Source organism: Macaca thibetana, chromosome X, assembly GCF_024542745.1.
Source record: "Macaca thibetana thibetana isolate TM-01 chromosome X, ASM2454274v1, whole genome shotgun sequence".
Lineage (NCBI taxonomy): Eukaryota > Metazoa > Chordata > Mammalia > Primates > Cercopithecidae > Macaca > Macaca thibetana.
The window spans coordinates 50312725-50328789 of record NC_065598.1 but is presented as its reverse complement, the minus strand read 5'-3'; the positions used below and the strand labels follow the sequence as shown (position 1 = coordinate 50328789).

The following is a 16065-nucleotide window of genomic DNA, read 5'->3' as shown; positions in this document are numbered from 1 at the left end:
TTGAGTCGCCATTTTATCAAATTTTCTGCTTTCAAGTAAGGAACATATAAAACAATAAACATGATCAAGACGGTCTTTGGAGGTATAAAAGCCTAAAAGATCGAGGATGGTTTCCCATGTGAATCATCTCTAAGGACTTTAAAAAGGCAGGCTATAAACACCTAAATTGCCATTTTATTAAAGAAAAGTCAGGGTCATATGCAGACAGTCCAGGGGGGCTGAGAAAAAAGGATTGATGCAGGGGGGTGACTTTGAGAGACATCTCAGTGGCATGCTGCAGCACACCGCAGGCTGCAGTCTGTTGAAGAGGCAGTGACAGGTGAGGAAGTAGAAGTAGAGAGTGGAAACCTTGACCGCAGAAAGCTGGCTGTGAAGGAAGGGGCCGCAGTGTGTTTGTTGGCCATGAAGAAGAAGCTGCACAAGAACAGGGGAAGAGACTGAACACTGCGAGACAGAGTGGGAACATCCTGTTGAGTCACAACTGAGTTGTCAACACTTTCTCCGCTAGTGAGAGGCCCTTTAAAAATTCACTGCCCGCATGTGGCTTCAGAGAAAACACCTCAAAGAGAGACGATAACCTGTCCAAGTGAAGGCAGAGAAATCAGCACAAGATTCAGTAACAAACTCGCTTTTCAGGACTATTATTGTGGCTGTTTGGTCTGTTATAAAAGCCCAGCTCAGAAACTACAAGGTCAAGCTCGAACAGATGTGCAGAGATGTTCTGGACCCAGTCTAAAAGCTGATTCTTCCCGAAGGCACAACATTATTAATTGGCCAGCTTATCAATGGATGCTCTTTCCTGTAGGTTTGTTTAGAGACAATACTGCTAGTCATAAAGTTTGCTGATTGCTGGCTTGCTCATCTCAGTGGGGCAAGTGCAAGGCCGTGCCAGGAACTCCAGATGACTGGAACATACACAAGCACAGTGCTACCCATAGACGCCAACACTGAGCCAGGGTGCGGGGAAGCCCGAGCAGGGGGCATCCTCAAAGTGCTTCTTTATTTAAACTATGCTCTGGGGCAAAGTTTCATAATGACCCCACACACCTAGCGCGTACACACAGAGCAGCCTACACACACAGCCTCACTGTGTCCGCTGGCCTGCTTCCTTTGCTTTCCACCCCTCTAGGCAAGGTCCACAAATTAGCAGCCTTTTAACCCTCCCAGATCTCCGTTCTCGGGACCTTCAGAAGAAAAAGGCAGTCAGAGAAACATGAACGCGCTAATCAGGAAACCAGCGTTTCAGCCCACTCAGCCACGCGGGCCGTCCACACTAACGACTTTCACCTCCCCTCGCCTGGACTGGCTGGAGGGGCGGGGAACCCGGCAGTAAAGAGGAGGACCAAAGAGGGGCCCTGCTTGAATGAAACAATGTAACAATTGATGTGAGGCCTCGCCTCGCTCCCACTCCCCAGCGATCCTATAGGCGAGGTCCCAGTGACTGCCCCTCCCCATTGCTCCGTTTTCTTGTCCATTACGCGCTATCCCTCCGCCTCTCCTTCTTTCTTTTCTTTTCTTTTTTTCCCTTCTCCTTTTCCCCCCTCTCTCCCCCTTTCTCCAGCTCCGTGTCATTTCCTCCTTGCGCTCGCTCGCTGCCTGAGCGTCTCCAGCCGGGAGAGTAGGCGGAGCAGGGCGGTAAGGGGTGGCGTAGAGCTGGAGGGCGATGGTGGCGGAGCTGCTGGGGGCGGAGGCAACGTAGCCCCCTCGGAAAAGGAGCCCGGCGGCGCCTGAGCCCAGCCGAGGATGGAGAACCGGCCTGGGTCCTTCCAGTACGTCCCTGTGCAGCTGCAAGGGGGGGCACCCTGGGGCTTCACCCTTAAGGGGGGTCTGGAACACTGCGAGCCGCTCACAGTGTCTAAGGTAAGAACTGGCGGCTCCTGTCCTAACGGCGCCCAACTTTGAATGGACAAGCGGGTGCGAAGGCTGCCGCTGAACGGGGCCCTCAGGCCAACTTTGAAACTTAGTTAGGGCTAGGAGCGAAAGCCCCTCTGAACGGCACGGAGGGGTCTTGCCACCAGTCCAGGTGCAGACATCCCCTAAGGGTGGCTGGAACACAAGCTGGGAGCACAACTAGCCCCCAGCTAGAGCCTTGCGCGGACACACTCGCGAGGGCGCTGGGGCAGCCCTTGCTCCCCCACGTCGGGGCGGCTACTCCCCTCAGTTTGGGCTGGAGGAAGTGGAGGCCGTTGGGGATTTATCCTTGGAGGCCCCTGCGTCCCTACGGGACAGTGAAGGACTGAAGGGACAGTCATCGCGGCTTGGCAGCTCTCTTGGCAGTGTTGGCCCCTCCATCGACGGGCGGGCCGTCCCTCCCAGGCAGGTTGCAGGGCTAGGGGCCGGTGTGGGAACGGAGATGAGGCACTGGTGGCTTTTGCCAGCCTCACTTCCCACGGCCGACGCGCACAGATCCATTCAGCTCTTGGGGCGTTGTTGCCGCCGGTTCGGCTCGGCCTCTCCCTCCCTCCAGAGCCCTGCCCCAGCGCCGGCGAGATTTCCTGCACGTTGAGAAGTGTGGAGGAAACTTTTGCGCCATGGAGCGCAGCTGTGCTGGAGCTGCTGCTGCTGCTGCTGCTGCCGCCGCCGCCGCCACCGCCGCCGCCGCCGCCGCCGCCGCCAGGGTTTGTTTGTTTTAGGAGTCTGTGATCTGCTGGAAACCAAGTTGCAGCTGAGGACAGGAGAGAGGAGCTCTCCTGAGTGCTCCAGAACCCCCAAAGCGAGCCTCCCCCGTAGGGGTGAGGGCGAGGGGAAGGGGCAGCTGGAGCTGTTACCAGGAAGAGTGACTTGTGGGACGACTCACCTTGAGGTGCCAGATTGCCAAGTGAACGGACTTCACGAACTTTATTCCACTTTTTTGTTGTTGTTTCTCTTAAATCCTCAAATCCGAAAAGCCCTCCCCCTTTCAACCCGCTTAAATGGCAATTGAAGTTGTAGATGTGGGTTCAGGCTGGAGATAGAAAGATGTGTCTTTTCAGCAGGGAACAAATATCACTTTTTTTTTTTTTTTTTTTTTTTTGCGGGGGGGTGGGGTTCAACATTGGTCACATCTCAGCTGAGGATTCAGCAAATGTGTCCCGCAACACACACCCACAATAACCTGTGCGGCATTTTGCGGCATTCGCCTTGCATTGGAGCCGCTGGTTGACTTCCAGTGTATGGGATCCTTCAGGCCTTGGGGCCCACACTCTTAGGAACCCTGGAGTGTTGCCATGGGTGTACCAATCAGATTGAGGAGTCTGAGGTATGCTGAGGCAACATTTTGGGGGGCTGGCAGGGACCCCTGTGATCATTAGCCTCCCCAAACTAGCTCAGATCTTCATATAGCACCCTTTCCCCCATACTTGTCATGTACTTTAACTAGCCTGAGATGCCTTTGTCATCCACCGTCACAACCCCTCCTGAGGCAGTCTCCCTCCAGTGTTCTCTGGAGAAAATTATGTGCTTTTTTTTTTTTTTTTTTTTTTTTTTTTTAAACAAAAACACTCAACTCCTTTGGTGAGGGGAATCCTGGCCTTCAGGAATTTCTTCTAATCAAGCTCCTCCCCTCCCCTCTCTTTCCACCAAGGTCACAATGGGATATGCAGCCCTCTCTGGTCTGGCAGTTCCTCCCTTTCTTTTTCTCCTCACACCGCCCACAGAATTTCCACAGTCTGCCTAGACAACCTGCCTTGGAGAGGTCATTTTTCAGCTCTGCCCAGAGCTGACCCATCTTGAGAAGTACCCCAGAGAGTGCTTGCTGCTGTGGTCCTGGATTATTTTGTGAGCCAGTGAGAGCATGGCAGGGGGTGTTACTAAGTATGGGGCAGCCAGCAATTTGTGGTCTGGCTGGGGGATTATTTGAGGGTAGATGAGGGTTTCCTTGGCCAAGCTGTAGAGGAAGTGCTCCATGTGTTGAGAGGCAGGGTGCCTTCTAATGATTCCCTTTCCACTGAATGTACAGTTGACCCCTATTATATGAAGGCTCATTATGACATGCATTTAGATAGGCAAGGGGTAAAATTATTTCTCCCATTCCTCCTAAATAGCCTAGTTCTTTTTTTTTTTTTTTTTTTTTTTTTTTATTATACTTTAAGTTCTAGGGTACATGTGGATAACGTGCAGGTTTGTTACATATGTATACTTGTGCCATGTTGGCGTGCTGCACCCATCAACTCGTCAGCACCCATCAACTCGCCATTTACATCAGGTATAACTCCCAATGCAATCCCTCCCCCCTCCCCGCTCCCTGTGATAGGCCCCGGTGTGTGATGTTCCCCTTCCCGAGTCCAAGTGATCTCATTGTTCAGTTCCCACCTATGAGTGAGAACATGCGGTGTTTGGTTTTCTGTTCTTGCGATAGTTTGCTGAGAATGATGGTTTCCAGCTGCATCCATGTCCCTACAAAGGACACAAACTCATCCTTTTTTATGGCTGCATAACAGTAAAAGTCAGTTATAACTGGGTTGGCCTCAACAGTATAAAAAGGGACCATGGTATTTTTTAAGCACAATGATTGCCTGTATTGTGTTTTTCTTGACAAGACACTGTTTTGGCATATTTCATTAATTCCCTCTTCATTTTTCAACCTTAATTTTATTTCCTTTTATGATTCAGAACAAAATATCTTTCTCCTTGAAAACAGCCTTCTTAGTCTGTACACACTGATTGGGATGGGTGGAAGGGAATAGAAAGATAATTAGGTTAGCAGATTAAAAACTTGGGTTCTAATCCTTTTTCTGCCACTCTCTATTTCTGGAATCCTAGGTATATCACTTGCCTTACCTGGGTCTAGGCATCCCCATGTCTAAAGTGACATTCAAGTGGGTGGTCTTTAAATGATACCCTGACAGTCTAGTAGCCATTTTTTTGTTTGTTTGTTTTTGAGACAGGGTCTCACTCTGTGGCTCAGGCTGGAGTACAATGGTGCCAGCTCGGCTCACTGCAACCTGTGCCTCCCAGGCTCAAGCAGTCCTCCCACCTCAGCCTCCCAAGTAGCTGGGACTACAGGCACACGCCACCACGCTTGGCTAATTTTTTGTATTTTTGGTAGAGACGGGGTTTCACAATGTTGTCCAGGCTGGTCTCGAACTCCTTCAAGCAATCTGCCCACCTCAGCCTCCCAAAGTGCTGGGATTACAGGCATGAGCCACCACGCGCCTGACCGAATAGCCAATCTTTTATGCTGGCTCTGGCTTTCTTCTCAGAAGTGTTGCTGCAGAGTGAGGAAAATGAAACTTTGCTTCATTTGCATACAGTGTTACTATTTACAATGTGCTTCCTCATCCTTTATTTCATTACTCTTGCAGCCACACTGTGAGGCAGTCAGGAAAGATTGTGGGGAAACTGATGGAAAAACTGAGACTGATGTATTCAGTGGCTTACCTATGTCTATCATATGGAGAGTCAATGGCAGTCCTACTAAGAGAGTTTCCAATTCCTCTGCTAGTACTGTGGTTTGTGAAGGAGTACAGGGCAATAACTTTCAGGGATGTATCTCATCTTATTAGCCTCCTAATGCAGTGTCCCTTTCCATGCCAGCCTGTAATTCCACACTAAGTGAGGACTGGGTTGTAGGTACACTCTGATGGAGTCTGGGTTCAGAGTAGGAAAGGACTGTTTTGATGACTCCAAATCACTTGTGATGATCTCAGGTCAGGGAGAGACAGAGTTAAGGTGCAGGAACCATGGTGGAAAATGGCAGAGAACCTCCTTTGCAGAAAAAAAAAAAAAACACAGAAACGGTTTGCATCAGGGATGGTGTGGCATACATGCTCAGAGATATCTTGTGGCACAAGTGGAGATATCTGGGGAGTGGGGGAATTTGAAAAAGTAGTAATTAGTGGGAGAAGAGGGCATGCAGTGTGAAAGTCTAGTTCATAGTTGTCATGGGAGACCCTTTGGACCAGGAAATGATCAAGTTGGGAAAATCATCAATTCCTGCTGGTTGCTATGATTTCCTTGAATATGGGGAATTCAACTGCCTGATTTATGGACACTTGTATAGTCTCTCCCTGACAATCAAGTGGTAAAGAAAGAGAAATTTTTTTAATACTGTTGCTGGATGTGGTGTCTGGCACCTGTAGTCACAGCTACTCAGGAGGCTTAGGTAGGAGGAATCCCTGGAGCCCAGGAATTCCAGGCTGTAGTGTACCATAATTGGGCAACATAGTATGACCCCACCTCTAAAAAATAAAATGCTATTGATTATCCTAAATAATAGGGGATAGTTTATGATGTTTCCCTATATTGTGGTGTTTCGAGTGAGATCATGGTAACAAGTAAAAGATACATGACCGCTAAAGGAATAGGGTCCATGACATTGGCATTATTGATTCCTTTGGTTAACATGTCACAGTACCTCATTGACCCAGGAGTACTGTCTGGATGGAATGGGGATAATTAGATGTGTCTGATGATATGTAGGCTCATGCTACATATTTTCCCTTTCCTTGGCTCATTTATGGTAGATGTTTCTATCTGGCATAGTGAAGCAAGGGGGGCTAGTTACTGCCCTGGAACAAAGCAGGGTGGGATAGGGGAGTAGCCTGGAGGAGAAAGAAGCTTCACCCCCATCCACTTGATGTGCTCTGATATTGCTTTATAATTTTACCCTCTCTAGACCCAAATCGCTATTTGCAGAGTGGAGGCTAGGCTTAACTGCCCCATCTCTATCATCACAGATGATGTGACAATGAATTAGGCAAACTCTAATACTGTTTGCTGTCCTTAGCCTAGGACAGTGGCAGGGTGTGCTCATTAAGTTGTTTTAGTCTGTATCCCATTCCTAGTCTGACCTTATTTCTAGAAGCACACAGAGAGGCAGTTGAGACTTCAAGAGGATCTGGATAAACTCAGATTGAGGTTGTCTTGTGGCTGGAAGTAAATGTAGCTGTGATTTTGAATTCTTGTTGGGTGCAGAGGTGGTATTATATGAACAATGAGAGTTCCTGTGAAATCTTTTGAGCTGTGTTACAGACCAGTGCCTGGCACTCACAAGGGACCTTTGTAGGGTATGCGTCTTTGGAGCTTAGCTCAGCCTGGTTACCTACATGAATTCCCTCCTCATTTCTGCCTCTAGAATCACCAAAGATGTCCACTACCTCAGTTTCCCAGCTGCTGCCCTGTCCCAGAAAGTAGAGGGCATTTTGAGGCATGGATTAGAAATCCATCAGAGAGATACAAAAAAGGTTGGAGGGAGGTGGAGCAAGAAGGATGGGTGGTATAGCTGATAACCCTTGGATGAGCTTTGAGTCGATACTACTTTTGGCCCTGCTGAGTTTTCATAATACACCTGGTACCCCATTGAGAGCCACATGTATGCTTGCTGAAGTTAAAAAAGGTCAAGCCTATTAGAGGATTTTCCCTCTCCAAAACCTCACACAAAGAAAATAATTCAACTCCAGCTGGAAGACACTTGAACATTGTCCTTTAAAAAAATTAAAATGATTTCCCCCCTTGCCCTCCTCAACCCCCTCCCCAGGAATTTCTTTAAAGAAAAAAGAGAGACTCAGACTTGAGATTGGAGGTTATGGATGATTATCTGGAGGGAACATCATGGCTTTTATAGCTAGGCTTCTTTAGAACTAGGGGAAAAAAAGATGCTGACCCATCTGAGAAAAGTTAATGAAGAACAGCAGGGATTATGGGAAGAGCTGCTCTCACTGCCTGCCCCTCTACCCCTCAAGCACCAAGGGGAGACTTAACTCAGGGCTCCCAGACTAATTCTGTTCTTGTTAGAGACCTGGAGTCAAGGAATCTCAGAGTGAGGACAGCCTTTTAGAAGTCACCTAGTCTAATCTTAACCATTTCATGAGCCTCCTGTGCAGTGTCCCTGGGCTTGTTCTACAGTAGTCACAGGGGAGTTCATTCCCTTCTAAGCCTATCCATGCCGTTGTTGAAAAGTTTTGACTGTGGACAGCTTTTCCTTTGTTAAGCTGCAATCATTTTCCTTTTAGCTATCATCCATAGGTCCTAGCTATATCCTCTGGATAGCATCACACAGAACAAGGGTGCTTCCTCTGTCTTGGGACAGCCCTTGGGATATCTGAAGGCAACTATTATATCATCTTGTTTCACTTTTCTAGGAGAGCCCTTGCTCTCTCAGCTGTTCCTTATGGGATGTAGGTTCCAGCCTCTCCTCCTGTTTCCTCCTCCCACTCATGATGCACTTCAGCTTGTCCATGTTCCTCTTAAGTTATGGATCCCACAGCTGAATAGTGTAACTGAGGAGAATCTGACCACAGATGAGTATGAACATTCTTTTAAAAAAAATACAGCTGAAGATCACTTTGGCTGTTTCTGGTGGCCATGTCATACCAAGGCCCCGTGTCAAAATGTTTTAGTGGAAGTAGTTGTGCTGCCATTAAGCCATACCTGCCTAAGGTCTCTATGAAGGCATCTGGGACAGCCACATAATAGATTTGGAAGGAACACATTTCATGTCCTACTATTTATTTATAATTGCCTCTGCCCCTAGCCCTGGCCAGCCTTGGTAAAGGCATTGTAGGGGAGATGAGAGAGAAGACATAAGCCCTGACTTCAAGGAACATATATGTTTAAACAAAGAGATTATTAAGTTACAGAGAAGGAATTTGTGTAATAGAAGAAGGAAATGGCATTCAATGAATAGTGTCAAAGTCAGAATTCCAGATCTTTTTTATTTCCTTTTTACCTCTCTGAACTTAATTTCTTCCCCTTCTGGAAAGAATAGTTGTCTCTAAGATGGAAGATGCTAACCATATGTACCATACACTCTTCAATTCACAGAGCCCCTATGTAGGAATATAGAGACAGCAGTCTCTGTCCCTATCCACTGTCAGATACCTATTTCCCTGCATACTGCCACTGACACTGATTGGAAAAGCCCCTGCTGTTGCTGCCATCCTTCAGCTCTGGGTTCTTCTGTCTGTACCTGGAATACACACACGAGTGATTCCTGCTGGAGGTCTTGCATCCACAGCCTCTTTCTCCCCATCTGCCCACATTTACCAGTTGTCATCTGAGCTGGAAAAATACCTTTCCTTACTACTAAAGCCTTGATCAGGGAGTGGATTGGAGTGGGGCTTAATCTATATTATTACTGAAGGGTAAGGGGTCTAAGGAAGAGAGTGTAGAGGTCTAGGAAACATGTCTTCACTGACACAATGTTATTTATAATGGTTACGTTCAGAACAGTTCTGGAGAAGCCTATTTAATCCATAGTGTGTCATTGATTAAATTACACAACCTAACCATCATTTATAATGTCCTGTCTACAGGAAACAGAATTCAAAGCTCCAAGCTGCTTATTTATAGAAGGTATTCTTGGGAAACAATGCATTCGTTAGTTAGGAACAAAAAGTGCTCTAGATAGCTCTGTTACACAGTTCTGGGGGAGTTTGGGATTCTACTACCGTTAGTGCCCAAGGTGTTCATACCTTTGATGCTGGGACCAGATGTATGTACATGGTTACATTTCCCTCTGAAACTGAATTCCGGGTTACTCTGAGAGTTATCTTGTAATCAGCAAGTAACCTTTTTATATTGGTTATGTCAGTATCAAGATCACTTTCACTCAGCTTCTATGAAGCCAAAATTTGTGTCTCCTGGTGCTCCCTGAAATACTCCCTTCACACATAATTCAACAAAATCATTAATGAGTAAGTTGAGTTACTATTTTTTCTGGCTAAAGATTGTGTTCCAAGGACTGGGAAGGGGTAGAGGTTTGTTTCCTTATACCTCTTTGCCCCATACAGCATAAATAGGCCAAGTGGAAAAATTGTCTTATGCATTAATGTTGCAACAGATGATCCATTCTTCCTCACATCACACTGGCATGTTTACTTGGTCAGATAGCCATCCTGACCAGGCACTAAAGTTGCAAAAGTCAAGATGACTTGATCTCTCAAAGTGAACTCTAACCTCTCCCCTTTGACTTCACTTCCACTTCCTCCTCTTTCACTGTGAGTCTCTGACTGTACCATATCACAACACAAGTACTGCCTAGTAGCAACAGAGACACATTTTCCATGCATCTAGGCTGTCCTTCTTTTATGTCAAGTCTTTGGTTCCCATCCCCCACCCAAGAGCACCAGTTACTTGAGGCCTACATTTTGGACTGTCTCATTCAAGTGCCATTGCTCCTTTGTTCATTCATTGACTGCCCTGCCCTCTGTCCAAAACCCAACTTTTTTCTTTTTTGGTCACAGTGAGCCCTTCTAGTCTGCTGTACCAGCTTTTTCCCTCTTGGCTCAGCCATGCTTCCCGTGGTGGGGGTAGGGAGGAGGGAGAGAGAAGCTCACTGAGTTGAGGTTGATAGGTTTGAAAACACTCAGCAAATCATGACAGAATCAGAGGGAAATTTCCTCACACTGCATCTCTCTCTATTCTTTTTCAGTGATGGACAGACTCTTTGTCACATTCTTTATATTCTTCTATCAACTTGCTGAACAATCATGGCATGTTATTCTGGCTCGCCACACCCTCCTATTTCTTCTCATACCCTCCATGGGACAAGTTCTTGCTTTACTGAAGGGTTGCTAAGGACCCCAGGATCCTTACTTGGTCTAGGCTGTGGAAGTGTGAAGGCTGACTGACAGCAGGCAGCACTTGGAGTGCATTGCTTTTCTCCACACTCCTACTTCCTATCTTTCTAGAAGTGGCTGTTTCCTGGTATGTTCTCAGGGAGGACATGGTCTGTTAACTTTCACTCAAGTCTTTTAATGTTACATCTGTGAGGAATGCGGGAGGTGGGACTAATTTGACAGGATCAAGGGTTAACCCAGTTACGAACAGCCCCTTTGTGGTGTCTTCTGTCCCCCACCCTAATGCCACTCAACAGTTTCCTAGCTGTATGGTCTTCTCTCTTTCTTCTGAGCCTCTGGCAGGGAAGTTTTCAATGGTTCTCCTATACTGCCTTTCACGGTCCATAAGAAACTGATTTTTCTTTTGGGGAAAGGGGTTGGAGGTGAGATGAGGTAGAGCTAGAAGTAAAGCTGGTTTGACTAGTTATTCTGGAAAGGAGTTAGAGTCTCATGGCTGTAGCCCCATCTTTACTTATGAGAGGATGACAAGCTAAAGCCTTGTCTTTGTTGGGCCGCCTTGCTGTTTTCCATTTCTTTTTGTTTGTGTTTGATATAAGTAAAAGCCACCCTGAAAACTTCTACAGGTAGGCGGCTTTGGATGGCATCTTACTCTGACTAAGAGTGTGAGTGATGACATCTTGAAGCTTCAGGGGGTAAGTAGCAGGCTTGACTCTCAGATTCTTTTTATTTATTTATTTATTTATTTTTTTTTTTTAAAATTTATTCATTATTATTATACTTTAAGTTGTAGGGTACATGTGCATAACGTGCAGGTTTGTTACATATGTATACTTGTGCCATATTGCTGTGCTGCACCCATCAACTTGTCATTTACATCAGGTATAACTCCCAATGCAATCCCTCCCCCCTCCCCCCTCCCCATGACAGGCCCCTGTGTGTGATGTTCCCCTTCCTGAGTCCAAGTGATCTCATTGTTCAGTTCCCACCTATGAGTGAGAACATGCGGTGTTTGGTTTTCTGTTCTTGTGATAGATTGCTAAGAATGATGGTTTCCAGCTGCATCCATGTCCCTACAAAGGACACAAACTCATCCTTTTTGATGGCTGCATAGTATTCCATGGTGTATATGTGCCACATTTTCTTAATCCAATCTGTCACTGATGGACATTTGGGTTGATTCCAAGTCTTTGCTATTGTGAATAGTGCTGCAATAAACATACGAGTGCATGTGTCTTTATAGCAGCATAATTTATAATCCTTTGGGTATATACCCAGTAATGGGATGGCTGGGTCATATGGTACAACTAGTTCTAGATCCTTGAGGAATCGCCATACTGTTTTCCATAATGGTTGAACTAGTTTACAATCCCACCAACAGTGTAAAAGTGTTCCTATTTCTCCACATCCTCTCCAGCACCTGTTGTTTCCTGACTTTTTAATGATCGCCATTCTAACTGGTGTGAGATGGTATCTCATTGTGGTTTTGATTTGCATTTCTCTGATGGCCAGTGATGATGAGCATTTTTTCATGTGTCTGTTGGCTGTATGAATGTCTTCTTTTGAGAAATGTCTGTTCATATCCTTTGCCCACTTTTTGATGGGGTTGTTTGTTTTTTTCTTGTAAATTTGTTTGAGTTCTTTGTAGGTTCTGGATATTAGCCCTTTGTCAGATGAGTAGATTGCAAAAATTTTCTCCCATTCTGTAGGTTGCCTGTTCACTCTGATGGTAGTTTCTTTTGCTGTGCAGAAGCTCTTTAGTTTAATGAGATCCCATTTGTCAATTTTGGCTTTTGCTACCGTTGCTTTTGGTGTTTTAGACATGAAGTCTTTGCCCATGCCTATGTCCTGAATGGTACTACCTAGGTTTTCCTCTAGGATTTTTATGGTATTAGGTCTAACATTTAAGTCTCTAATCCATCTTGAATTAATTTTCGTATAAGGAGTAAGGAAAGGATCCAGTTTCAGCTTTCTACTTATGGCTAGCCAATTTTCCCAGCACCATTTATTAAATAGGGAATCCTTTCCCCATTTCTTGTTTCTCTCAGGTTTGTCAAAGATCAGATGGCTGTAGATGTGTGGTATTATTTCTGAGGACTCTGTTCTGTTCCATTGGTCTATATCTCTGTTTTGGTACCAGTACCATGCTGTTGTTGTGGTTACTGTAGCCTTGTAGTATAGTTTGAAGTCAGGTAGCGTGATGCCTCCAGCTTTGTTCTTTTGACTTAGGATTGTCTTGGAGATGCGGGCTCTTTTTTGGTTCCATATGAACTTTAAAGCAGTTTTTTTTCCAATTCTGTGAAGAAACTCATTGGTAGCTTGATGGGGATGGCATTGAATCTATAAATTACCTTGGGCAGTATGGCCATTTTCACGATATTGATTCTTCCTATCCATGAGCATGGTATGTTCTTCCATTTGTTTGTGTCCTCTTTTATTTCACTGAGCAGTGGTTTGTAGTTCTCCTTGAAGAGGTCCTTTACATCCCTTGTAAGTTGGATTCCTAGGTATTTGATTCTCTTTGAAGCAATTGTGAATGGAAGTTCATTCCTGATTTGGCTGTCTGTTTGTCTGTTACTGGTGTATAAGAATGCTTGTGATTTTTGCACATTAATTTTGTATCCTGAGACTTTGCTGAAGTTGCTTATCAGCTTAAGGAGATTTTGGCCTGAGACAATGGGGTTTTCTAAATATACAATCATGTCATCTGCAAACAGGGACAGTTTGACTTCTTCTTTTCCTAACTGAATACCCTTGATTTCTTTCTCTTGCCTAATTGCCCTAGCCAGAACTTCCAACACTATGTTGAATAGGAGTGGTGAGAGAGGGCATCCCTGTCTTGTGCCAGTTTTCAAAGGGAATTTTTCCAGTTTTTGCCCATTCAGTATGATATTGGCTGTGGGTTTGTCATAAATAGCTCTTATTATTTTGAGGTACGTTCCATCAATACCGAATTTATTGAGCGTTTTTAGCATGAAGGGCTGTTGAATTTTGTCAAAAGCCTTTTCTGCATCAATTGAGATAATCATGTGGTTCTTGTCTTTGGTTCTGTTTATATGCTGGATTATGTTTATTGATTTGCGAATGTTGAACCAGCCTTGCATCCCAGGGATGAAGCCCACTTGATCATGGTGGATAAGCTTTTTGATGTGTTGCTGAATCCGGTTTGCCAGTATTTTATTGAGGATTTTTGCATCGATGTTCGTCAGGGATATTGGTCTAAAATTCTCTTTTTTTTGTTGTGTCTCTGCCAGGCTTTGGTATCAGGATGATGTTGGCCTCATAAAATGAGTTAGGGAGGATTCCCTCTTTTTCTATTGATTGGAATAGTTTCAGAAGGAATGGTACCAACTCCTCCTTGTACCTCTGGTAGAATTCAGCTGTGAATCCTTCTGGTCCTGGACTTTTTTTGGTTGGTAGGCTATTAATTATTGCCTCAATTTCAGAGCCTGCTATTGGTCTATTCAGGGATTCAACTTCTTCCTGGTTTAGTCTTGGAAGAGTGTAAGTGTCCAGGAAATTATCCATTTCTTCTAGATTTTCCAGTTTATTTGCGTAGAGGTGTTTATAGTATTCTCTGATGGTAGTTTGTATTTCTGTGGGGTCGGTGGTGATATCCCCTTTATCATTTTTAATTGCGTCGATTTGATTCTTCTCTCTTTTCTTCTTTATTAGTCTAGCTAGTGGTCTGTCAATTTTGTTGATCTTTTCAAAAAACCAACTCCTGGATTCATTGATTTTTTGGAGGGTTTTTTGTGTCTCTATCTCCTTCAGTTCTGCTCTGATCTTAGTTATTTCTTGCCTTCTGCTAGCTTTTGAATGTGTTTGCTCTTGCTTCTCTAGTTCTTTTAATTGCGATGTTAGAGTGTCAATTTTAGATCTTTCCTGCTTTCTCTTGTGGGCATTTAGTGCTATAAATTTCCCTCTACACACTGCTTTAAATGTGTCCCAGAGATTCTGGTATGTTGTATCTTTGTTCTCATTGGTTTCAAAGAACATCTTTATTTCTGCCTTCATTTCGTTATGTACCCAGTAGTCATTCAGGAGCAGGTTGTTCAGTTTCCATGTAGTTGAGCGGTTTTGATTGAGTTTCTTAGTCCTGAGTTCTAGTTTGATTGCACTGTGGTCTGAGAGACAGTTTGTTATAATTTCTGTTCTTGTACATTTGCTGAGGAGTGCTTTACTTCCAATTACGTGGTCGATTTTGGAGTAAGTACGATGTGGTGCTGAGAAGAATGTATATTCTGTTGATTTGGGGTGGAGAGTTCTATAGATGTCTATTAGGTCTGCTTGCTGCAGCGATGAGTTCAATTCCTGGATATCCTTGTTAACTTTCTGTCTCGTTGATCTGTCTAATGTTGACAGTGGAGTGTTGAAGTCTCCCATTATTATTGTATGGGAGTCTAAGTCTCTTTGTAAGTCTCTAAGGACTTGCTTTATGAATCTGGGTGCTCCTGTATTGGGTGCATATATATTTAGGATAGTTAGCTCTTCCTGTTGAATTGATCCCTTTACCATTATGTAATGGCCTTCTTTGTCTCTTTTGATCTTTGTTGTTTTAAAGTCTGTTTTATCAGAGACTAGTATTGTAACCCCTGCTTTTTTGTGTTCTCCATTTGCTTGGTAAATCTTCCTCCATCCCTTTATTTTGAGCCTATGTATGTCTCTGCGTGTGAGATGGGTCTCCTGAATACAGCAGACTGATGGGTCTTGACTCTTTATCCAGTTTGCCAGTCTGTGTCTTTTAATTGGAGCATTTAGTCCATTTACATTTAAGGTTAAGATTGTTATGTGTGAACTTGATCCTGCCATTATGATATTAACTGGTTATTTTGCTCGTTAGTTGATGCAGTTTCTTCCTAGCCTCGATGGTCTTTACATTTTGGCATGTTTTTGCAATGGCTGGTACCGGTTGTTCCTTTCCATGTTTAGTGCTTCCTTCAGGGTCTCTTGTAAGGCAGGCCTAGTGGTGACAAAATCTCTAAGCATTTGCTTATCTGTAAAGGATTTTATTTCTCCTTCACTTATGAAACTTAGTTTGGCTGGATATGAAATTCTGGGTTTAAAATTCTTTTCTTTAAGAATGTTGAATATTGGCCCCCACTCTCTTCTGGCTTGGAGAGTTTCTGCCGAGAGATCTGCTGTTAGTCTGATGGGCTTCCCTTTGTGGGTAACCCGACCTTTCTCTCTGGCTGCCCTTAAAATTTTTTCCTTCATTTCAACTTTGGTGAATCTGGCAATTATGTGTCTTGGAGTTGCTCTTCTCGAGGAGTATCTTTGTGGTGTTCTCTGTATTTCCTGGATTTGAATGTTGGCCTGCCCTACTAGGTTGGGGAAGTTCTCCTGGATGATATCCTGAAGAGTGTTTTCCAACTTGGTTCCATTTTCCCCCTCACTTTCAGGCACCCCAGTCAGATGTAGATTTGGTCTTTTTACATAATCCCATACTTCTTGCAGGCTTTGTTCATTTCTTTTTCTTCTTTTTTCTTTTGGTTTCTCTTCTCACTTCATTTCATTCATTTGATCCTCAATCGCAGATACTCTTTCTTCCAGTTGATCAAGTCAGTTA

At 44.6% G+C, this 16065-nt stretch overlaps 1 protein-coding gene across 3 annotated transcripts in view; it reads left to right on the top strand.

Annotated features, from left to right (window-relative positions):
* Nucleotides 1-1475: 1475 nt before the first annotated feature.
* Nucleotides 1476-16065, top strand: part of SHROOM4 (shroom family member 4) — a 237488-nt gene continuing 222898 nt past the window's right edge. For 2 of the 3 annotated variants that reach the window (XR_007722675.1, XM_050776813.1), the window contains exon 1: nucleotides 1477-1860. Coding sequence is in view for 2 of the 3 variants with exons in the window: in XM_050776813.1 (XP_050632770.1) it covers nucleotides 1744-1860 (117 nt within the window). In the remaining variant the exon portion in view is untranslated. Of the gene's footprint in view, nucleotides 1861-16065 lie in introns of all 3 variants that reach the window. The other variant, XM_050776814.1, reaches the window with a different exon arrangement.